This window comes from Bactrocera oleae, chromosome 6, assembly GCF_042242935.1.
Source record: "Bactrocera oleae isolate idBacOlea1 chromosome 6, idBacOlea1, whole genome shotgun sequence".
NCBI lineage: Eukaryota > Metazoa > Arthropoda > Insecta > Diptera > Tephritidae > Bactrocera > Bactrocera oleae.
This window is the reverse complement of record NC_091540.1, coordinates 40209352-40232892: the sequence shown is the minus strand read 5'-3', so window position 1 is coordinate 40232892 and position 23541 is coordinate 40209352. Positions and strand designations below refer to the sequence as shown.

Genomic DNA, 23541 nt, shown 5'->3' with positions numbered 1-23541 from the left:
ATGCCAGGTTTGCTCATAAAAAGTACTTCATAACAAAACAAGCATGCAAGGTCTAAGTTCGGGTGTAACCTAAAATTGTCTACTATCGGAATTTGCAAGTATCAAAGCCGGAGAAATATTTCAAGAAATGGTTCTAACGCGTTTATTTAGTAAGTTATCATTCTTTAAGGAGTTTTTAACATATCCGTTATATGGGCAGTTTTCACTCTATGAAAGGAGGTACCGTAAGGATTTGTCCTAACCTAATTTGGTTGATATAGCTCTAGTGGCTTATGAGATACATATGTACATTAAACTTATTAGAGGATACCTGTGCCGATTACCTGTATAAATTGTATTTTAATATAGGTTTTCGATTAACAGCATTTTGTGAAAGTGGCAATATTCCGATTACGCTCATCTACAAAACCATTCTCTCCAATTGGCCAAGGAACGGACGGACGTAGAGAAAGACAGTTGCCCAGATTTCAACTCGTCTCGTCATCATGATTATTTATATATACATATAACTCCATATCTATTTTAATTAGCTTTAGGTGATATAAACAACCGTTAGGTGAACAAAACTATTATAAGCTTAGCAACATGTTGCGAGAGTACAAAACTTTATTTTTCAAAAAACAATTTGTTGGGAGATCTACTTAGATGAATTATTCAATTTCAAACATTCCTTAACAAAATTAAATATATATATTTTTTCTTTAAACAAGTTCAATGTATTGTATTTAAACTACCAAAAAAGCCCATCTCCAGAAGTTAGTGAATTTAATATTTCTTTGTAACATAACAAGATATGGTAATAATAAATAATACATCAACCATGGCTAACTGCTACGCAATTGCCTTTGGTCAGTAGCCTTTATATATAAATGTGTGTACGTATAAATATATATGAGACTAGCGGTTATAACTTAATTTTAAAAGTACAATTAATGCAAGAAAAATCTTAAATAAAATTTGCAGCTATAGTTAAACGAGGTTCAAATAGTACTTATGTTCCATTGTACTGCTTCTCTTAAGTAAGTCTTATCAACTAACTTAGAACTTTTCAAAAACAAGTTTAATTGTCATAACGCTTAGTCTAATATTTTTATTTGAGGTGCATTTTGTATAGCAACTATATGCATAATTAAATCACAAAACGCAAACGGCCAACGGTTTTCACCTACTGGAAAACATTTTGCTGGTTTTTTCTAACCAAGTTTTTTGATATAAACAAGCTTCAAGTCAAATGAAGGTTATTTAATAAAAGATCTTTTATATAGATCTTTATCTTGATTTTAATCGGTCAGTTTGAATGGCAGGCAAATGCTTTAGTAGCCCCGTAACGGCGATTCCTAAACTATAACTTTATAGGGTCTCAGACGTGTCCTTTTGTGCATTACAAACTTCATGGCAAACTTAATATACCCTGTTTAAAGTATAATAATAGTAAGTTGTACATATATATATGAATATAGTATATATGTATATCAAAGATCTTATTCATATGTTATCGCTTTGTGCCGCCGCCATTACAGCTTTCATTATTTCCATCCGCGTTTTTAGTTTTCGATCATGAGTGATGCGCCGCAATGTTGGCAAGAGACTAATCACGAAATGATAATCGTCATCTTCTTTATCAGAGGGTTCCTTTCCGATTTCTTTAGTTTTACTTGTATCGTTAGTAAATTCTGTTGGACTTTTATTATTTATGGAATGCTCTGGTTCCATTATATTTGTGGAGTTCTCCGAAGTGGCAGCCGTGTCGGCAACTTTGCTGTTTTCATCTTCTAATATTTCGACTTCGTCTTTAATTTCAATTGACGGTATTTCAATGTTTGTCGGAGATTTGTTAACATTACTAAGAGGCGAGGTTTGTTGTGATTGTTTTCCAGGTGTGGATTCTTATGTCAATACAAAATCGACAAATATTATATTTTAGTCAAAAAATAATTATTGAATAAAAATAAGAGTATGAGTACCTGCTCCATTTCCCAACTGTGAATCTGTTAGTTCTATGAGAACGTCACTTATACAGCTCACATTTTTTCCTATATTAGATATTTTAGAGGTAAGAGGCGCAGTGCATATTTCATTTATATTGGATCTGCTTCTACATCGTGTGGAAAATTGAGCTCTCTGGGTTTTCCTCACTGCACGCCTTTTCCTACGCACTCTGGATCCGGTCTTCGCATATTTTAAATTATTGGTCGAATTTTTCGGAATTTGTTCTCTTTGTACTAAGGGTCCATTTACAGTTTCATTCGGTGGCTAAAATAAAAAAAAAATGTTTCATTACAAAATTCGCTATAATCATATATAAGAACAAAAGTTAGGAATCCTTGAAAAAAATATGTCAAGGCGGGTAAAAGCGTTGTAGATAATGGTACAAAATATTTATAATAATGAATGAAAAGTATAAAATTGAAATTCAATGCTGTACGTACCTCCATAGAAGCATTGTATATTATTGTTTCAACAGATTCATTATCCACTTCCATTTTAATTGGCCTATGAAGACGGATTGCCGAGTTTACTAATGGAGGTGAAACAGTACTTTCTTGCTGCTCTTGTTGTTCATTGACAGCTGCAGTTGAATGATCGTTTGCTGTTTGTAAATGTGTAATTACATAAGTTAAGCTCAAATGTATAGAAAGCACTTATATATATATATATTATAGTTACCTGTATGAAAAATCTGGGTCATAAACGTGTCTGTTGTAGGAATGACCTGCGAATATGATCTTGTTTTAATATATCTTGCGTGGCTACGCCTTCTCACAATTTCGTTTTCTTCTGAATCTGGACATGCTTTGAATTTCCGAGTACGCAAAAATTTTCGAATAAAAACCATGTCATCGAAAAACACCCATGATGGTTCAATCCCATCTACCATTTGTTTCTTCACGTCTCTACGGTATTGATCACGCAAGCTCTGCCAATTTTTACGAACCAATTCACCTGCAAGACATACTTTTAATTATAAATTGCAGGAACTGCAAACATAATTTTTATAATCAAATGAAACTTTTTTTAATTATATTATATTTATGTAAATATTATATGAACATGCGCATACATTCATTGGTGCCTGATTTGAATACTGGAAAGTGATAAAATATAAAATTGTGTTTTATGGAAAGTAGGCGTGGTTTTTGTCTGATTTCTCCCATTTTCGCACTGTAATGTAGGATGGTCAGAATAATATTACCTCCCGAATTTGGTTCAAATCCTAAAGTGGGCAGTGACATGCCTTTGTCTAAATTTGACATACGCTCCTATAAAGTCCTCTCGTGCCATCTCAGGTATAAAATGCTCTGTCTAATATTATTTATAGATTTATCGCACTTTTAGTAGAATTCAACGAAGCCGTTATTTGGGAGTGGGCGGAGTTATAATCCGAATTCACCCATTTTCATGAAATAGATAGGGTAGGTATTATAACTTGCATAGTTTAGGAGGTATGTACATTAAATTTATTAGAGGGCGGGGCGGCCACGCCCACTTTTTAAAAAATGTTCAACTATATATGCCAGTTCGTAAAGCAATTCGTTGTACTAAATACCATCATGGTATCTTATTGGTGCGCTTAGTTTAATGGCGTTTAATAGGCGTGGCAATCGTCCGATTCCACCTATCTGTAATACCAATCTTACTTGGATAACAAGGAACATGTCTACCAAGTTTATCAAGGTATCTTAATCTTTACTCAAGTTATCGCTTGGACGGACAGACGGACGGACGGACAAACAGATTCGGAATTGAACTCGTCTCTTCATCCTGATCATGTATATACATATAACTCCATATCTATCACGATTAGTTTTAGTTGTTACAAACAACCGTTAGGTGAACAAAACTAACATATTATACCCTGGAACAACATGTTGTAAGAAGTGCATTTTTAAGTAATATAAATAAATGCTTTTTTTGAAATCTTATTAGAATTGTGGTATACATACATTCGTACAAGTATATATATTGTATATATATATATTTTTTTTTTTTGATTAACAAAGTATAGTCGCATTTAGCATTCAGCATGAACCCGTAAAAGATAAAATGCTACAAATAATATGTATATCCCAGTATTTGATTTTTATCAGCATATGATCATGCATACATATGTTTGCAGGCGAAATTAATTGGTTTTCACTAAAATAATTGTGCATTTACACAAATATACATACATCCTTTTTTTTATGAACATAGTATGTGCATATGTATGTATTTTTTACGATTTCAGTATACATTTTATAGTTTTAGTTTATGTAGTTAACATTCTCTTCGCATTCATCCATTCACATAAAACACATAACAATTTCTTTTTGAAAATCGTTGAGAGTACTCTGAGAGGAATTTTTTGTTTCTGCATTTCCGCTGCTAGTTGCTTATGGCTGTATTGTAGTTTTACGTTCTCTGGTTGGAGCCAGTTCATAAACAGACTCTTTTGTACCACAGACCGGTTTATTTTGGGCGAGCGGACGACGAGGATAAACGAAGGGACCGTGGAACTCGTGCTCGAGTGGCACGCTTTGTGTTCTTGTTCGTAACAGCTTGCTGGTTCCCTTTTCAGCATTACTTTCAACTTTCAAATTCTTTGAATGGTTGCAAGAGCGCTCGGTTTCAAATGAATATATACCATTCGTTCAGAAATTTGAATTCTGTTATCTATTTTCAGTATGTAATGTGCAAATATGTATGCATAGAATAATAGAAATATTTTGAAAAATTGTAAATGAGGAAAAAATTAAGATACTCAAAATATCCAATTTAAATTTTTAATAACATAAGCAGCGGTATTAAATGTAATAATATAGGAGTATACATAAAATAATTCTAATAAAAATGGTAACTTTACATTTTTCTATTTACATAAAATACTAAAATGCTTCATATAAATCCTTTTCGGTTAGGATTTAGTTCGAATATCATCTTATTTAAAACAAGAATTGTAATTAATTCAAGGATGTTTTATAATAAATAGATAAAAAAGATTAGAAAATTCCTGTTATAAATTTGGCCTTGAAAATATTAGTAGCGGGTGTTCAATACATTCTGGTGAATTATGGAATACCCGTCATAAGTTTTTCTTAAGCGATTAGATATTATGCATTTTGTTCTACATTCATGCTAATTCATTGCAACTAAATGTGAGACCCAACATACAAATGAAATATGCAACACACTCTAAGTGTCGCGTAGCCGAAGCGCACAAACATTTGCGAAAATTTTATAAAAAGGAATGACAGCAAAACTCATTTTGAGTTGCATGACTCTTTTTGCTCATGTGAATGCACAGAGCGACGCCAAAAGAGAATTTGCCGATAATGAGCGTGAAAAGAGTCCCTATGTAAACCCAGTATTGTATGCATTCCAAATCCACTTGCATATTTTGTATGACCACAGTGTTCCCCCCTGCAAGGAGAACCTAAACAACATTTTGCATCTACCAATCTAAATCTAAATTTCATACAAGTGTGATTTGATAAATAGGTACATATGTGTATAATTATATGAATTCTATACCCCAATATATTAACTTATTTACACTCTTCTTTATGTATCGAAATTACCATACATTACATAATTGAAGTATATTGACATCCGTCGCTGTTTTTCATTTGATTATGGAAGATATTCACTTATGAAGAGCAACAAACTATCATTCGGATAAAAAATATTTACTCCATATTAAGACAAGTTTAATTCATAATTTTATTTATAATATTGCAATAATTATTTAGTTTGAAAATATATACATACATATCTATGTATGTATGTATATCTGGTAGTATGAAAAGTTCCCAACGCGATTTCTGTCATATAATAAACATAGCACCCGTAAAAGTAACATGCCACTTAATGTGGCATGGCCACAATATCATACACATATGTATATAGGTATTGGCTTTCTCAACAACCAAAAACAAAGTTGATAAGTCCATATATAAATAAATGTATACATTTATTTACATTTGATTTCTAGTTTTATAACTACACGCACTCATGATTTATTACGGGATCAAACCACAAACCGTTCGAACATAATATACTTTTCTGCAGGGTGTAAAAAAGTAATTGCGCAAATACTACGAAACACTCACTTGGTTTGCCTAACGCGTTCCCTATTGAATCCCAGATTCGGGTTTTCTCCGTATAACTAAGGCGGACTTTTTTTGTCTTATCCCATAGGATTTTATTTTTGCGAACTAATGTAATAAGTTTGGAACGATATTCCTGATTTTCCTCAATATCCATCACTGTCAATAAACCACTTTAACTACTGGAAGACAAGCACAACACTATTTCAGACTCCACGCAAACACAAACTGACTCAATGTTACTCACTTACGCCATGCAAATACTCGTGTCATGTCTGAAAGTACAGCGAGAGAGAGAGAGATTTGGAAAAATGCGCTTTTGCGAAAACATGCATACCTGTCTGAAATTCTGCCATGGACGTTTGTACAAATTTCATACAGTGCTGAGAAATAGCAAATTAAAATTATTCTGAATATACATAAGTATTTGCACTTATTACTCTCCATCGTGCTCTACTTAGTTAGTTAATTTATGTATGTATGTATTTTATTTCAAGTCGTGTATGTTAAAATGAGTTTTCATTTCATACAGCATTCCCCGTATTTTATCAGCTGGTGTGCACTCCCGCAAAGTGTTTATAATCAGTGTTGCATTTTCTTCCAAAAAATTTATAATACACAACTCAAAATGCCCGTATGTTTTACACACACCTGTAGAGTAAAATGCATATTGATGTAATAAAATAGTAAATTGAATATAATAAAAGTGTGCTAAATTTTGATTATGATGAGATATTGGCGTATTAATTGAAAATCAACTATTTTATAAGTAAATCGTTCAAAATATAGTGTTTTTTCCTTCCGGGATCAATTCGCGGAAAACTGTTTTTATACTCTTGCAACATGTTGCTACAGTGTATAATAGTTTTGTTCACCTAACGGTTGTTTATATCGCCTCAAACTAATCGAGTTAGATGTAGGGTTATGTATATAAAAATGATCAGGATGAAGAGACGAGTTGAAATCTGAGTGACTGTCTGTCTGTCTGTTCGTCCGTGCAAGCAATAACTTAAGTAAAAAATGAGATTAATAAAATTTAGTAAAGTGTTCCTTGGAAAAAAAGTAAGGACGAGTTTCTGGGCGTAATCGGACCACTGCCACGCCCACAAAACGCTATTAATCGAAAACCAATAAATAGACATAACTTGTACCATATCTCGGGATCTATTGTACTTGACCGATTTCAACCAAATGTTGTAAACAACATTATCCTGACCTGCCTATGTTACAGTGCAATGGACGATATCGGATTGAAACCACACCTACTTCCTATATAACACAAATTATAAGTGATCAAGCCCGCATCTATTGAAAATGTGGACTTTTTACCGAACTTATCGTTCCGTGTATGACATCCATGAGTGGAATTCGTAGAGAATCCTCTCCTGATAATACCATATCGGTATGTCAAAAATTAATTGAATCAAGTCGGTTCTCGTATCCCCCATATACCTAATGCAGTAAAAAGAAATCCATTATTTTTGCATGAAAATTAATGTTTTAATTATTACTTTTCGTATCCAGTCGTATTCAAAGGGTTCTAAACAGTTTTTTGTGCAATGTTTAGGTCCTGGACAATCGTAATCGATGTTTGGACTCGGCGATTTCCATTATTTGATCGATCTTTTTCGATAATTGGTCTTCCAGAGCTTGGTGCATCTTTGACATCGAAATTACCGGAACGAATCGACGAAACCAAAATTGCGCATAATTGGCTGTTACAGTATCAGGACCATAAACGCTATTCACATTTTCAGCCGCCTGGCTTGCGTTTTCGCCCTTATAAGTGCACAAGTTTTCTTCAAAATTATATTAATGGTCATGCCAGAGTTCTGACATTAAACGCAATAGTACTGAAATAAAATCAATACTTTCAAAATCACACATTATAAAAAATTGTATTGGGCGTCGGAAAACATCAACCGTAATTGGAGCAATGTAATATTTACATATGAGTAAACTTTTGTATTGCTCAACCCCTTGAGACGTGTTTGGCTAAGAAATGGCAAACATTTAATTTAAGGAGGGTTAAGCAGTTCCCAAAACATGCATGTTTATGGATGCTTCTCTGCTCATGGATTTGGGGTTTTCAATTCTTCACACAAAACTTGAACGCCGTTAGAATTATAAAACTGTATAAAAAGGATTTACTGAAGTTATATGAAATGCTTTGCGAGAAAAATAACTATGATTGGATACTGCAAGAAGACAATAATCCGAAACTTAGGAGCAGACTCTGTACTCAATTGAAACTAGATACTCATACTGTTACTTTACATTGGTCATCACAATCACTAAACGCCAGTCCAATAGAGAATATTTGGGCTTTAATGAAAACCAAGCCAGCTACTCCAACATACCTGGAGGTCGCTATCGGGCTATAATAGACAACGCGGAAGGTTTCAGCAAGTATTGAATAAAGTGAGTTGTAAAAACCAATGTATTTTCTTTAATTTCAAACTTTTGCCGCAATAAACCCTACCTACACTTTGGAAAACGAAAGCGTTGTAAATATCTACGCGGCCTAACAGTGAAATTACGTTTTTTCAATCAAAATATGGCTTTATTCTTCGACATAAAATCAATTAGAGGTGTAATATATTTTTTGATGATGATGATTATGACACTTTTGGCCTTTAAAATACTCATTTGTATGTATTGTGAACTACCCATTAATTGAAATCTTTTTTCCGGCAACCACTTTTCATGTATTTTTCATCTGGAAACAATGTTTTACCAAACCAGAAATTTACTTTTTTCATAGTAAACCAAAATTGCAGGGACACTTTGAGACAAATAACTTTAACCAAGGTGATTAAGATTGTTTGTTTGTTTGACTTTTCAGTTATGTGTAAGTGACTTAAAGTGTTTTGTGAATAGTAAGTGCTGAGGTTCTCGACGATAGATATCTATTGTGAACATAGTAAATGCTAAAATAGATCCGCGTCCTTTCTGTAGGTGAATAGTGGAAATGCAATCTCCTTGTCAAAAATGTATGAAATAAAATAAAAAAATATATATATATAACATTGACTAAATTATAAATAATCTTCGGTTTTATAATACAAAATCATACATTTGTTTTGCCAGTCCCAATGAAAGCTATTTCCGAAGACCCTTTTTATGCTGAAATATTAATGAACCTTTTGTTTTGTGCAAATATTTATTGAATTTATTTGTATTAAAAGAGGGGATAAAGCACTTTACATAACCAACAATAGATGTCTTCGCTATACTACTTTTCCGCCCCTATATTTGCGCTCCGCTCTCTTTTTAAGAAATTTACCTAAGATATAAAAGCAACAACAGAGTTATCCAGTTGAATTGATACAAGTACATATGTGTATACCGCGCTAAAGAGGTATAATCGCTATCTTTATTGTACCTAGTTTTGTTTTACACATTTTAAATTTAGTAATGGCATATACATAGAGCAAATTACTCTCAAAAATTTTAATAAAAAATAAAACAAACAATGATTTCCAAAACTTAAGACTTGAAATAAACTATAATTGTTTATAGGAATGGAAAGTAAGAGAATACTAAATATCACGGAAAGTAGAAAGAAGTGCATCGAAGACAGCTAATCTATATATATAAAAATGAAACCCATTTCCCGTTGTCAGCCCATAACTTGAGAACGGCTAGACCGATTTGGCTGTTGTTTTTTTGTAGTTTTCAATACTCTGTAGAAGGTTCTTACGAAAAAAATACATTTAATTTTGCATATTTTAAAAAACGTGCGTAACGAATGTCGTCGTCATTCACAGCCATAGACTATATTGAAAGAGCATCGTTTGTTAGGAAATGTGGTTACTTAATTAAATTCTATCGCTGTAATTTACTAATTTTTGAAAATTACTCGCCACAATTAAATGTACCGACTTTGACGGTAATACTAATAATACCAGTGATGATTTCATTTTAATGTAAGTATTTAATAATAATTAAATATGTATACTATGAGTTAGATTTCAGAACGCAAGTATACAAACTTCGCATAACCTATTTAGTAATCTGTGGTAATCTGACACACATAACCTATATTTTATGTTTATTTGTGTTTAATAAAGAATCGAAGGAAATTAGTATTAATAATTTTCAACTTTGGAAGTGGTTCGCTTGGTTATTCTTACATTGGAATTACGGTTTCGTTTTATTTCATAAATACAATTTTACTGTATTGAATAGTATGTAATTAATGTATACCTTAGCCACAGCAACGCGATAACGGGGTCCTCTAGTTTATAATATATAATATTAGCAGATCACTTGGTTTGCCGTCTTACTTGGGGGAAGAGGACCTTATATAAACGATGAGATGTGAACATCAAACTTTTAATATTATTTGACCCCAAAAGATTGACCCTGAGTTGATTTAGTAATTTCCATCTGTCTGTCTGTATATACGCGAACTAGTCCCTCAGTTTTTAAGCTATCGATCTGAAATTTAGCACCTGTCCTTTCGTCACTAAGAAGCTGCTCATTTGTCGGAACGATTTGCACCACTATAGCATATAGCTGCCATACCAACTGAACAATCGGAATCAATTACTTGTATGAGACACTTTTCTATTTGACGAGATACCTTCACGAAATTTAGCATGGATTATTATTTAAGACAATAATTCAATCTTCGAAGCAATTGTATAGATCGGATGAGTATAGCATATAGCTGCCATATTAACTGAACGATCGGAGTAAAATGCTTGCATGGAAACCCTTTTTATTTAATCTTCACGATGGTATCTTCACGAAATTAGATCGGAATCAAGTTCTTGTAAGGAACATTTGTATTTGTGTTATAGCATCGGTGCCACCGAAGTTAACCTTTTTTCTCGTTTCTAATACTTAATTTTCCAAATCGAATAATTTAAAAAGTTATATAAAGGTCTTGAATCAGTCTTGAATATGAAGTAATTAATTTTGATAAGGATTAATACTAATATATACAATATATAAAGAGCTTTTACAAATGCGGCATTTTAATTATTATTTTTGAATAAAAGATTTTTTTGAAAATATAATATAGCATATCTTCACCAAAGATAGTGTAGCTTCCCAACGATGAAAGCATTTATCTAATCCGTCAAGTGGATTCAGAGCCTATTCCATTCGAACAAACAAACAATCAAATCTTTCCTCTTTATAATATTTATTAGTATAGAGTGTAGATATAGATTAAGAGTGGTAAGCGGTCTTTGGATTGATAATTTCAAATCCAAAAACTATTTGAACCACTTGTATGGTGTTTTTCTAATATTGTCAGAATTATAGTAATGTAAGTCTTCAGGTTTATTTATGACATCGTTAAGTTCAGCGAAGTGTCTACTAATTAGCAAAAGATTCTCTCAAAACTATAAATTTATTCTATTTATAAATACTCTATATGTATATGTAAATTGTCATTAAAACTGAATTGTTTTTAATAAAAATTATTTAAATGTAATCTCTATTTCTTATTTGTTGTTTTTCAGACTTAGTAAATGTGTTCCTTTCAAGAAAAGTGTTTCTTTATCGCCTTCTATCCAAAATATTTTAGTACAATGTGATTCTAATAAGCGAAATGTATATAAAAATGGGCATCCATTAATAAATGAAAAACCAAAAGTGCGGGAGCGTTTAAAAACTTGGAAAAAGAAGGATACTGAACGTGGCCGGACAAAACCGCCCAGTATTCTAATGATCGGCATCGATAGTATATCTCGTGTAAATTTGATAAGAGCCATGCCGAAGACAGCCCAATATCTGTACGACAATGATTGGTTCGAACTAAGTGGCTACAATAAGGTAACCGAAAGTATATTATATATGTACATAAAGTGGCAATAAGAGATGAGATAATATATAATAATATAAATATTTCACTAGGTGTTAAGAGGTCTATAAAAAAATATCTGAATAATGTTTACCGGTGTAACTTGAACCTGTTGTTGTGGTTAGGGCTATTATCCAGACCCTGTTTGGGGAAAAGCAATAAGTTAACTGTCATCGAAGTAACATAACAGTAGGTCCAGGGCATGCAAAGAGGTGGTTAGTGTCGTTCGGGGACTCGTTGCATGCAGGACATAAGTTTTGTATGTTGGAGTCTACTCTGGTTAAGTAGGAGTTTAACTTGCTACAGTACCCAGAGCGAAGTTGCGCTTGGGTCAGTCTTGTTTCACGCGGCAACTCGAGCTCTTGTTCTGCAATGGGTGGTGTTTGGACTCCAAATACGCCATTCAGTGGGAGGGAGTCAATGAAGCTCCGCTGTGAATGGAGTTGATCGCGTCTGAAACTTAGTCGGTATATGGTGCTAGTTCGTCGACGTGTTGGCGGAATGTTCTCCTAGTGTTCCTGGGAGGCGCCTCCGCTTCAGACACGTGACTGGGGGGTGATTTTGACGAAAACATCCGAACAGGAACTGCTTGGAGAGAGGTGTGCTCCTTGACAGGAAGCTTGCGTTCCTCATTGTGTAAATATTCGATAGGAGACATAAGGGCCGTCTTGTTATAATCCGAAGTGCGGTGTTCTGGCAGGTCTGAATCTTCTCCATCTGCGTCCTGCTGCATTCGCGCGACCGTATTGGGGTTGCGTAGTTGATGATCGGCCGGCCGATTGCCTTGTATGTTGTCAATAACGTCTCTTTGTCCTTGCCCAAGTGCTGCCGCCTTGAGCATCTTGTTGCGTCTCAACACTTTTGTGACAATCTCGGTTGTGTGCGGAGAGAAGGAGTTCAGAATGTCAAGTGTGACACCTAAAATTTTAGGGTTATTTAGGGCTAGGGTCGGAATTTTGACGTCATCGACGAAAGGTCCAGTCAGTACTCCTTCGTCCATTTGGTAAATATGGTTACCGTGAATTTGGGAGTTTGGATATGTAGTGATTAAACAGAAACGGGAAGAGGACACCACCCTATGAAACTCCCTCTTTAATTATCCTTTAGATTGTTTACCTTGAAATAAGACCGATGATTGACGCCCGCTCAGATAGTTCAAGTTCCACCTCTTCAGAATAAAGCGTGGTTTGTTCGATATCCTCAAGTAGAATTGTATGGTTGACTAGATGCTATTATTAGCAGCATGGGGCCACATAACCTGGGGATTACTCCCTATGTGTCTTAAGGCCTGAGCATGTGTTAAGATGGCTTCAACCATTGCATGAATTGCATTTAATAATGGAATTATGGTGGAGCCTTTTGGCGCAAACGCAGCAGAAAAATTCATCCGGACCCGAGTTGGGCACAATGCCAGCACGGACCAGGGGGATACCGAGGAATGCTGCTAGGTGTTGCTCTAAAAATGATGATAGTTTCAACTTATTACTTACCAATCCAAACAGGGATAGATCCTCGAAATAACAGCACTTTACCAGATAAAATCCAGGTCAATTCCGGTATCGTAGAACCGGTTGTTGTGGGAATTGCAAATTTTATCCTCAAGCGCCTTGTCTTAGTGATTTACTTACACATAGCAAATTTTTTGAAAAAGCCTATAAGTAGTTTTAAGAGAAATTAGTAAAAATTTCACTGAAATGACATCGATACCGGTCGGCCTCAAGGCGTTCATAGAAAGTACTATATTAGATAACGATCCCGGGATTGTGTCGATATCTACAAGTCCTTACTGTGGAACCTCTTTGAATGTTTGAAATATAGGGAAGTAGAGCGGTGGTAAGCCCTTTGCCGCTTAATTTTCTGTTTGGGCTCATACTTGAATTTATTAGTTCGATTTTACGAATGTTTTAACAAGAGTTTTTTGAATTAGACATTTTTTCAAATTAGACTACATTTACAGCATATGACCTGATACTGAAAGTTTGTATCATTACAATATTTAAATATTTGTATTTACAATCATATTTTTTTCATTAGATAGACGACAATACATTCCCGAATTTTATGGCTGTACTTGCTGGTTACAATAAAGACAATACAGTTACGAAATGCCCTCCAAGAGTTTTGGGTGCCTTAGACAACTGCAGCTTGATCTGGAATACATTTCGTGAACATGGCTATGTGACAGGTTATGGAGAAGATGCAGCAGATATAAGTACATTCAACTACTACAAAGTGGGATTTACGAAACCGCCCGTAGACTATTACTTACGTCCATTCCAACTAGCTGCGGAACATCACTTACATAAAACATATAAGTCTGGTCTCACCTTTTGCCTCGGCTATCAGCAGTCTGCACAATTCGTGTTGGATTATGCCATTGAATTTGCCGCACGTTTCAAAGACCAGCCATTATTCGGTTTATTTTGGGCAAATTCTTTTAGTCACAACAACTTAAGTGACTGCTCTTCGATGGATGTCGTAGTCCTTGACTATTTGGAACGTTTAACGAAGTTAGGCATACTCGAACATATGATTGTCGTATTTTTCAGCGATCACGGTCTACGTTTTGGACCTGCACGCACAACCGCATCCGGTCATATGGAGGAACGATTACCATTTATCTTTATTTGGTTGCCACAGTATCTGAAGCAAAAATACCCTAGCTTTGTAAATGCTTTAAGTGTGAATAAAAATCGTCTGACCACACCGTATGATCTGCACATGACACTTAAGCATTTCCTCAGCATGTCCGAGCGTGTTGAAGATAAATCCAAGTTTCTAACTGCGGCTGAAGGCTGTCAGAATTGCCAAACGCTTTTAGAACCAGTGCCTTTGGATCGTTCTTGTAACGATGCAGCCATCGATGAACACTGGTGCACTTGTATACCCTACAATAAGGTGTATAAAAACTCGAATATCATACAAAAATTGGGCAATTCAACGGTTAACTCCATAAATGAACTAGTTCGTAATTTTCGGAATGGCACAGTCGCGTCTCAATGTCGCGCTTTGCAGCTTAACAATGTCGTGAGTGCGCATCGCTCATATGACGCTTTCAGACCGAAGGATGCAAACGGCACTGCTTTGGATGTGTATCGTCTACATTTTGTTACGAAACCGAATAATGCCGATTTTGAGGTAACACTGCGCTACAATCCAGAGACTGAGGCTATCCATATTACGGGTGAAATAAGCCGCCTGGATTCATATTACAAAGATTCGCATTGCATATCGGATAGCTTTGTGAAGAAATATTGCTCTTGTGCCTAGCGTAAAACCACGTCTTCGGCGACAAAAAATAGCACAACGAATAAAGCGCACTGATCAATGTGGACCGCCTTTCAACGTGAAGGGTAAACGTCTCGTTTAATTTATGATTTAATATGTACAGTAGTTAAAAATGTTACTTAAGTTTCGAAAAAGATTTGCCTAACTCTTAAGAAAACTCGTTTCTATAGTCTTAATATTTTTCTATATGCAAGGATTTTTCATTTCACTTAATGTTGCTAGGCTGAGAGTGAAAATCATAAATTTTTCTATTTATCATTGCAATTTAATGTCCGTACTTGTCAAGATTAGATCAAAAAGTCATTTCAAATTGGTGGAGGTGGCGTAATGCTTAAAGTATAGTGAAGGAATTTAAAGAAAGAAAGAGAAAAACAGAATTCGGTAAAATTCAAAATTCTGGAAAATAATGTTTTGAATGTTGGTCACAACTCTTGGCCGAAACAAAATGTAAAATTATGGTAAGAGTGTTCTTTCGAGAAACCATCAACGGGCAACAGCAGGATAAGAGTGTGTGCTACCTAAAACTGCGTGACTTATTGATCAATTGGTACAGGCGTGAGTAGGTTCATATATTATACATATAGATATATGAAGGAATGTACATATGTGCTAAATCACAAAATTTAACAATAATCGCATACGCTTGCCAAAACTAAATGTAACTACAAATGTTTTAAATGAAACAATATACAATAAATAAATTTAGCATATTGTAAGTAGTATTAAATGATAATCGAAATGCTTTAGTGTTATGCATACAACAATATTTAACTTAAGTATCCTTGAATAAGTATAACTTTTTACAAATGCTAATATACTGTGATTTGTAGTCAATACTTTAACATAAGGTGATAATAAATTAAATCATATTTTCTATAATCAAACATTTTTTAGTGATATAATACATCATAATCTTTCTGGTTTAGACGCTAAAGAGATTTATGCAACCTTCGGAAGTATTACCGCCAAATACATCCGATGTAGGTCTTTGAATATCATAAATTATTGTCGTCACGGACCTCATAGACGAAAAAAAGGAGTAAATCATACAAATTGCTTTTAATTAATTAAAATAATCTTTGACCTGGGGATGACATTGCAAAAAATTGTATACACTTAACTCAAGGAAATTCGGTAAAAAAAAAGAAATATACGATATTCTTCACAAATACAAAAGTTTCTTTACGAGAACTTAAAGCTGCAGTTCCTTTTCCAGACAAGCTTCAATGCGCTTGTAAACCGAACTTAATGTCCCGTCATTCATTTTGTGATGTTTGAAAATACTGCAAAGCTCTTGGCCTGGTTCACAGTTATAAAGAGCATGTACCAACTCCTTTTGCAATAATTGTTGTTCGTCCGATTTAATATCGCCAATGCTATCCTTAACTTTGTTTTTTACTTGTACCAGAGTCTTAAATTCAGGTATAAGTAACACAAAATTCTGTGAACGCGCGATACCTGCAGCATAAGTAATTTCAATACTTTCTCAAATATCTCAAATCTTTTGAAATTTTACTAGAAGGGTTTAAATGCAACGATCCGCTCTTATACTCTGTATGCGCCAGTCAATTGTCCTGCAGATAAGTGTAAAAACATTAGAGCTCCTAACTCAGGGTTTTATGGGAACCGTGCCCATTGGTTGATTTGAAGTTAGGAGGTTAATTCGGCTATGTTATAGATAGAACGTCGCATTTATATAATAGAATAGAACGTGCTGATCGTCTCATCGAATAACCGGAGCAAGACAAGTCATCAAACCCCAAATAATAACGGGGAAACGTTACTCGTAATACGTAATACCATCAAAACCGTTAGGATGGCAGTGCTTCCCAGAAATTTCGCTAAAAACTACGTGATTAGGCTACTGAAGGCTCAAAATAAAGCTTTGAGTTCCTCTGCCTGGATGACCATCAGCAGTAGGAATGAAGAGACTCAAATAAGGTTGAACGTTGACATCCCCCAAAACACTAGAAGGTACTCTGAGACGTCCATTGTAAAAAACCAAAAGCTTGTAGATTGTCCGCAGGTGAGTTGTTACTATAATTTAACATTAAGAGTAAGGAAAAGCTAAGTAACGGGCTAAAACTTTATACAATAATAAACAAGCAAGGAAGAACAAATCTCGGATGTAACTGAACATTTCATATTCTCAATATAAGCGAGGCTCAAAGGCGGCGAAATATCTTTATTTCAAAACTATATTTAATATTAAACAAAAGTGGTAGGGCTAAGTTCAAAATTCATTATTTGCTGAAACCGTCAAAGGAATACAGCCATAATAGGTATACAATTAACATATATTGTACATACATACGTATCATAAAATCACTTAGTTATATTAATATAATTTCTTCCATTTCAAAGGAGATATAAACTCAATCAAGGAGTCTAAATTTATTATATAAGATAAACTATATTATATCTGGTCTGGTGATCGGTAGCTGGGGCTTGATAAGTTATGATCTGATTTCAATCATTTTTAGACGTGAAACGTCGTACCTTAAGGCCACTGTTTGTGCAAAGCTTTGTTCGGGTGTCTTCATTGGTACTTGATTTATAAGTATACTATAAAGTGAAAGGATCAGATGAAATTTTAAAATCGGATATCTGAGAAGTAAGCGAGGTTGCAGTCAGTATTCACATTGTAACATAAGAATGTCCGGATAACGTAACGCACCAAATTTCTTTGAAATTGGTTGAGTAGTTCCTGAGGTAAAAAATTTCATCTAAAACTGGGTGGTGTCTCGCTCAATGTACTATTTTTACATTAAGTTCTATGCAGATCTTTCGTACTATCTTGAATGTGAAACTTAAGGCTAGGATGCCGTGCACCGCATTACAATTTGAATTTGCGGCTTGATTATAGCACTTTATTCATGGGTTCGCCTTCAACGGCATATTGTGGGCGGGCGGACCTCGTCATTCTAATCTTTTTGATATACAAGTATATATACATAACAGTACACAGATATCCTTATATTATACAGTACGGAATTGAGTTTCATGAATTTTGTAAAAAGTCTATTCAATCCTAACGGCGACTAAACTATATAAAACTCTTGCTAAAAGGGCTACGGAGTTAGCAATCAGGAAGTCTGATTAGATCACAAAACGTTTAGAGGACAGAACTAAAGCTTTTTGGAGAACGCACTTTACGGCTGCGGTTGCATCAGATCAATTAACCCATATAATATACTACAGAGTGGGTAGATTGAACTAAAGGGCAGCATAGACCTAAAACTATAATAAAGAACGAACTAACATCCATAGTGATATTCACCCTTTGCTCAATAAAAAAACTGAGGCAGCATGTGGCATTGCATACTAATGACTGTAGGTTATGGTGTCATATGCACAAAATCGGACCTTCCCCAGTCACGCCGTTAAGCCTCTTTAAATAAGAGCGGAGTGCATAATAGACCAGAGGATAGATAAAAGGATAAGATTAAAGATAGGGTAAAACATACTTGAACTTTCACTTTTTTCCGGCTAACTATAAAATACAACTTTATTCAACCTAATTTTACAAAATATTATATGTACCCTTTAATGTCAGTTTCAAAAATAAAAATATTGTACAATAAATACATTTGAATCGTGTCAATGATAGATAAAGATTTATTTGATGCGTTCGTTTTTGAGTTTTTCCTTTAGATTAAAGTTTTGCATGCTCGCTTTAAAACTAGCGAAGAACTTCCTCAGAGGGTCATTCTTTATTAGACCCACACCCTTTGTGTTACGCGGTGTCACTACCAACTCAATGGCAGTGGAATTATTTAATATGTTCAGAGTTAAGATGGCATTTAATTGTACAGCATATGCAGCGTTTTGTCGTCTTTCCGAGGTAAATTTTTTAGTTTGCTCCAACTGCAGTTCCATAAAAGTTTTATTATGGCAGCGCTGATGCATACGACCCGACCACTGATCAACTGAGCCACTTATTAGCCAAGTGTGAGAACCGCTATATTCGTCCAACCGCTGTTGTTTGTCACTTTGGGTGGGTGTGGCAGACTGCATGTCCAAACAGAAGATTTCTGTAATTATTTCGGTAATGGCTTCTAAATAATACTTAGCCCATAATTTGTAAATGGGCTCCGAATTGTTTTCTTCAATAAGCGCTACGATTGTTCGTAATTCTGAACGCGAGGGAGTGAGACTATAACTCAATTTGTAAGGACTATTGTTACTGCGTACGGTGCCGGTACTATTATTAGAATTATCTGCTGGCGAATGTTTGTCTGTTTTTTGGCTTGTGAAGTTAAAGTTTATATTCACCGATTGAGCCATCCGATTAATAATTCCGTAAAGCAGTGCCTCATATCGCTGAGCATCTGTTGAAATGTTTGCTTCTTCGTATACATCACAAGCAAGATTTAGGCATTTTCGAAAATATTCCAAATTGAGTTGAGATATCGATTTGCTAACATTATGGCCTAGAGCAAACGCATCTTGTACACAAACACAACGATCAGCCTAGAAAAAAAATTACGTATATTTTTATGTTTGGATATTTTTCTAATAATGGAGGTGTTATTGAATATTACTTTTTAATATATTCTCACTGACCTGAATCGGTTGTACAGGTTCGTTATTCATTATGGCCACAGCACACAATTGATTATTATAGGCTGGAAAACTGAAGATACCTTTTTTAAACTCATCAAGTGGTATCGTTTTCCCCAAATATGGAGATAAAAGCAAATTTTCGAACTCAAGGCTGCTATAAAACTTGAAGAAGCCTTCAATTAGTTTTGAAGTTGTCAATTCTTGTGGTATCGGCGATATTTTATCTTGAAGTTGATACGCATAATTCACACCCATTATCAAATTATCAGGAACATTCTCTTGCAGATCCTTAACTGCTGGCAGCACAGCCGATTGATTCGATTGAGGTTGTTGTAAATAAAATAACACCAATGTTATAAGGCAATAGCTGGTCATATTCCCTCGACCAATTAATTGTAACTGCTTAGCCCATATTTTAAGGAACGTAATTAATTCATGAATTCTGTTGTCGAATTGCAGAAGGTCCCGCACGAATTTCGTATTGCTCACACTACTTGGACAAGACAAATTTATGTCCAAACTGAATCCAGTGGGATTGTGCTTACATTTTATAATCGGTACACGAGCTTGGCGTATCGGAATAACTTCACTAAAGCAGTTACTACGTTGTAAAATATTATTGATACGATTAAATGTTCGGTGAATGAGTTTTAATGTTGTTTGGGTGGCGTCGACATGCTCAATATACAAATCGATGTCACTGTCTGTGAATGGAAAAAATTCAAAATAGAAATACCCAAATAAATTTGGGTCAACCACTAACCTCTTAAAGCTAAGCCACTTGCAATGGATCCAAAAGGATGGAGCCTTAGCCCTCTTAACGGCTGTAATTCCTTTTCTAGACAAGCTTCGATGCGTTCATAAACCAAACTTAAATTTTCGTCATTCATTCTGTGATGTTTAAAAATACTACGAAGCTCTTGGCCTGGTTCACACTTATGCAGAGCATTCAGTAATTCTTTTTGTAATGATTGTTGTGCATCCGTCTTTATATTTGCAAGGATAGCGTTGACTTTGGTGCGTAATGTCTTTTGAGGTCGTTTTGCTCTTTTAGTAGAATGCTGCAAAAGTTCGTGTTTCAAACATTCTTGGATAGTATTGAATTTTTGAGCACATATGGTACATTTAAATTCAGTTGTGTCATTGTTGCTAGTAGAATTTGTAATCATGGATTTGGATAGAGGTGCTTTAGTCGGTGAATGACTCATCTGTAAAGTTTAATAAAACAATATCGATATACGGTGTTATTTTTTTTTGGAAAAATTTACTATATAATGTACATTACATGTCTACAAAACCAAATTTCAGCAAATAACTAAAACCATAATGTTTTCTTCGTGCGCCTGTCTACAACTTTTTGGAAGTAGTCTTTAGATATGCAACCATTAATTCCCGCACACAATATAACATTGTTTGTGGAGCGATATATTTCCATTCTGCCGAGCTCCATAGCTTTTCGAACATCCAAATATATCAGCAGCTCGCAATCACTACGAAAACCACTAACAGCATTATTTTTTTGATTATATTTGCGGATGTCGTCGTACGTGGCAAAATGCACATATGTACGTTTCATAGTACGAAGTCCTTCCAAGAGTATTCGTTCCCAATAACGGTAGTATGTGCCATGTACCGCTATGTTAATTTCATCGGAGTTGTAAATGCGCTGAAAACAATGCGATGCCACTACAGTGACCATTGAGTGACCTTGGTTAGCACGTATTTCCCATAAGTTATCGATATTTTGCCTCAGCGTATAACGTTGCTTTTTATCTTTTTTTGCGATCTCTTGTAGTGTTCTTAAATTGATGTCTCTTCCAAATTTTGGGTGTTCCAGAATGGAGTTTACAGACACAAATCCGTCGGCACGTATGGGGATTCCTTCCTGTTCAGCTCCATGGCGCAACAGCCACGAGATTCATTTACTTAATTGAATTTCGTTCGACATAACTGAATAAGTTCTCTACGCAATGAAAACTGAATAAACTGATATTTAATTTACACTTACTATTTTCAATAATGCAAAAAAATTTGGTGTTCATTAATTCACAAATTTCCTCTTGCAAATAATAGAATTTGTTTGTATTTATGCAAAATAAAAACGAAAATGTGGAAGCCATGCTACCACACGAAAAATGTATGATGTAAATAGAAAATAAAGTAGCCAGACTGTGAAAAGGTATTTCGTAATCAGAAACAGTTTTAACACACCGCAAGTCACTTACCGGATAATTATCTAACAACGCTATTCTGTTAAAGTTTCTATCAGTTTCCTAAAGCCGAATTTACATCGTGCACGGTGTGTATGTGTTTTCTTCCGCGACAGTGCATTAAATGCAATAGGTTTACGGTAGTCACGACTTGCTACGATATAAATCAAATAATCCCACTTCAAATGACTACGACTTTAACACTAACTGCAAAGGTATTTCTAGTTTACTCGTGGTCAATGTGGTGCGATATGTAGAATTTCCTAAGGGGCTTACGAAAACTGTTTGATTAGTTTAGTTCCGTGTGGCAACACATTTCGTTTAAATGATTGAATGTCATTTAATTATGGTTTGTTTTGTTTTCATATTCTTTATTATTAGTTAAAGAGTTACGCGAATTAGATAAGCCTCTAGTACAAGTTGTAAGTAAGGGATCTCTTCTCAAAAACGAAATAAGTTCAAATTTTATAGATTTACTGCACGGTTATATAATGCGGCGTTTATCGAGATGTTTGCATACTATTCGTTTGGAGTTGAACAACAATGTGGATTGCGCGCATCTACCAAGTTTAGCTAATTTTTGCATTGTCCCTAAGTTTGTAGAAGAAGGGAAGGATGCTGTTATTAGAGCTGCAAAATCAAGCACAATTAGGAATTCTTCAAAGTATATTGCGACACAGCAAATTCGTAAATATGTGCCAACAACCAGCTCAATGGATGAAAACCCATGTTGGAACTGTAAAGAGAATGGTCGTAAAAATCATATGTTGTGCTTGTCATGTGGCTTCTTACAAGATGTAGATATGGAAATTGTAATACCAAATTCGATTTACTTTGTTATTCAGTAGTTAAATTTATAATTGTGATTTTTCAGAACTACTTTCATTTGCTTAATTTTCCAAACAATTTCCCATTGGAACAGCAAGAGCTAACGCGACGATTTCGACAACTACAAACCTTGGTACATCCGGACAAATTCAGCAACAGGTGAGTATAGTTTTTATGATTTTGATGTTCTGTTCTACATTATCGTTTGCTATAGAACATCGAGGGAGCAGAATAACTCTGCGGACTGGAGTGCCCTAATAAATAGAGCTTACAAAACTCTGTCGGCTCCAATAGAGCGTGGTCAATATTTATTAAAGCTGGAAGGGGAGCAAATGCCGCAGGATAATAGCACTTTAAATAAGGAGTTTCTTATGGAAATGATGGAACTCAATGAGGAAGTGGAGGACGCGAAGTCCAGTGAAGATTTGGAGCGCCTTAATGAAAGTATTGTGCAACAATTAAACGAAGCTGTAAAGGAGTTAAGCATCGCATTTGAGTCAAAAGCGCTGCCTGCGGCAAAGTTGCTACTAGTCAAAATGAAGTATTTGCTAAGTGTTCAGAAGAGTATCAAGAATAAGCTGCAAAAAATGATGGGTGGTTAAGCTTTCAGAAGGTCACCAATCTAACAGTGTCCTCTGAAATAATCATATTGGCTGTTTTTTCGTTAATTTTTAATACATAATAATTATATATAATTGGTTTAATAAACATATGCTTTTTGCTTGCTGAAATGGTGCACAAACAT

At 34.8% G+C, this 23541-nt stretch overlaps 5 protein-coding genes across 16 annotated transcripts in view; 2 read left to right on the top strand and 3 right to left on the bottom strand.

Annotated features, from left to right (window-relative positions):
- Positions 1 to 16076, top strand: part of LOC106616981 (uncharacterized) — a 48591-nt gene extending 32515 nt beyond the window's left edge. For all 7 annotated transcript variants that reach the window (XM_036365956.2, XM_036365945.2, XM_036365925.2 and 4 more), the window contains 2 exons: positions 11564 to 11876; positions 13939 to 16076. In XM_036365956.2, the coding sequence (XP_036221849.2) occupies positions 11564 to 11876; positions 13939 to 15174 (1549 nt within the window). In that variant the 3' untranslated portion in view covers positions 15175 to 16076. The remainder of the gene's footprint in view (positions 1 to 11563; positions 11877 to 13938) is intronic.
- LOC106616982 (uncharacterized) lies at positions 52 to 6518 on the bottom strand. 5 transcript variants are annotated; one of them, XM_036366162.2, is made up of 6 exons: positions 6424 to 6518; positions 6338 to 6361; positions 2668 to 2943; positions 2430 to 2590; positions 1965 to 2253; positions 52 to 1886 (listed from the first exon to the last, which is right to left on the bottom strand). In XM_036366162.2, the coding sequence occupies exons 1-6, from the start codon at positions 6461 to 6463 to the stop codon at positions 1486 to 1488; spliced, it is 1191 nt and encodes a 396-aa protein (XP_036222055.2). In that variant the 5' UTR covers positions 6464 to 6518; the 3' UTR covers positions 52 to 1485. The 5 variants fall into 5 exon arrangements, with proteins under 5 accessions (XP_036222055.2, XP_036222059.2, XP_014089406.2 ...); XM_036366166.2 differs by lacking the exon at positions 6338 to 6361 and having other exon boundaries at positions 6424 to 6515; XM_014233931.3 differs by lacking the exons at positions 6338 to 6361; positions 6424 to 6518 and adding an exon at positions 6090 to 6330.
- Positions 16077 to 18713: 2637 nt separating the features above from the next.
- Positions 18714 to 21913, bottom strand: mkg-p (monkey king protein). 2 transcript variants are annotated; one of them, XM_014233920.3, is made up of 4 exons: positions 21767 to 21913; positions 20522 to 20966; positions 19759 to 20462; positions 18714 to 19665 (listed from the first exon to the last, which is right to left on the bottom strand). In XM_014233920.3, the coding sequence occupies exons 2-4, from the start codon at positions 20964 to 20966 to the stop codon at positions 18811 to 18813; spliced, it is 2004 nt and encodes a 667-aa protein (XP_014089395.2). In that variant the 5' UTR covers positions 21767 to 21913; the 3' UTR covers positions 18714 to 18810. The 2 variants fall into 2 exon arrangements, with proteins under 2 accessions (XP_014089395.2, XP_014089394.2); XM_014233919.3 differs by lacking the exon at positions 21767 to 21913 and adding an exon at positions 21044 to 21179.
- Positions 21074 to 21721, bottom strand: Tpt (tRNA 2'-phosphotransferase). The gene is given in 1 exon segment (XM_070111879.1): positions 21074 to 21721. A coding segment is annotated over 1 exon segment (633 nt). The 5' UTR covers positions 21707 to 21721.
- A 409-nt stretch (positions 21914 to 22322) lies between the features above and the next one.
- On the top strand, positions 22323 to 23538 carry Hsc20 (iron-sulfur cluster co-chaperone protein HscB-like protein, mitochondrial). The gene is made up of 4 exons (XM_014233922.3): positions 22323 to 22390; positions 22440 to 22780; positions 22843 to 22955; positions 23011 to 23538. The coding sequence occupies exons 2-4, from the start codon at positions 22460 to 22462 to the stop codon at positions 23396 to 23398; spliced, it is 822 nt and encodes a 273-aa protein (XP_014089397.2). The 5' UTR covers positions 22323 to 22390; positions 22440 to 22459; the 3' UTR covers positions 23399 to 23538.
- Positions 23539 to 23541: the final 3 nt, after the last annotated feature.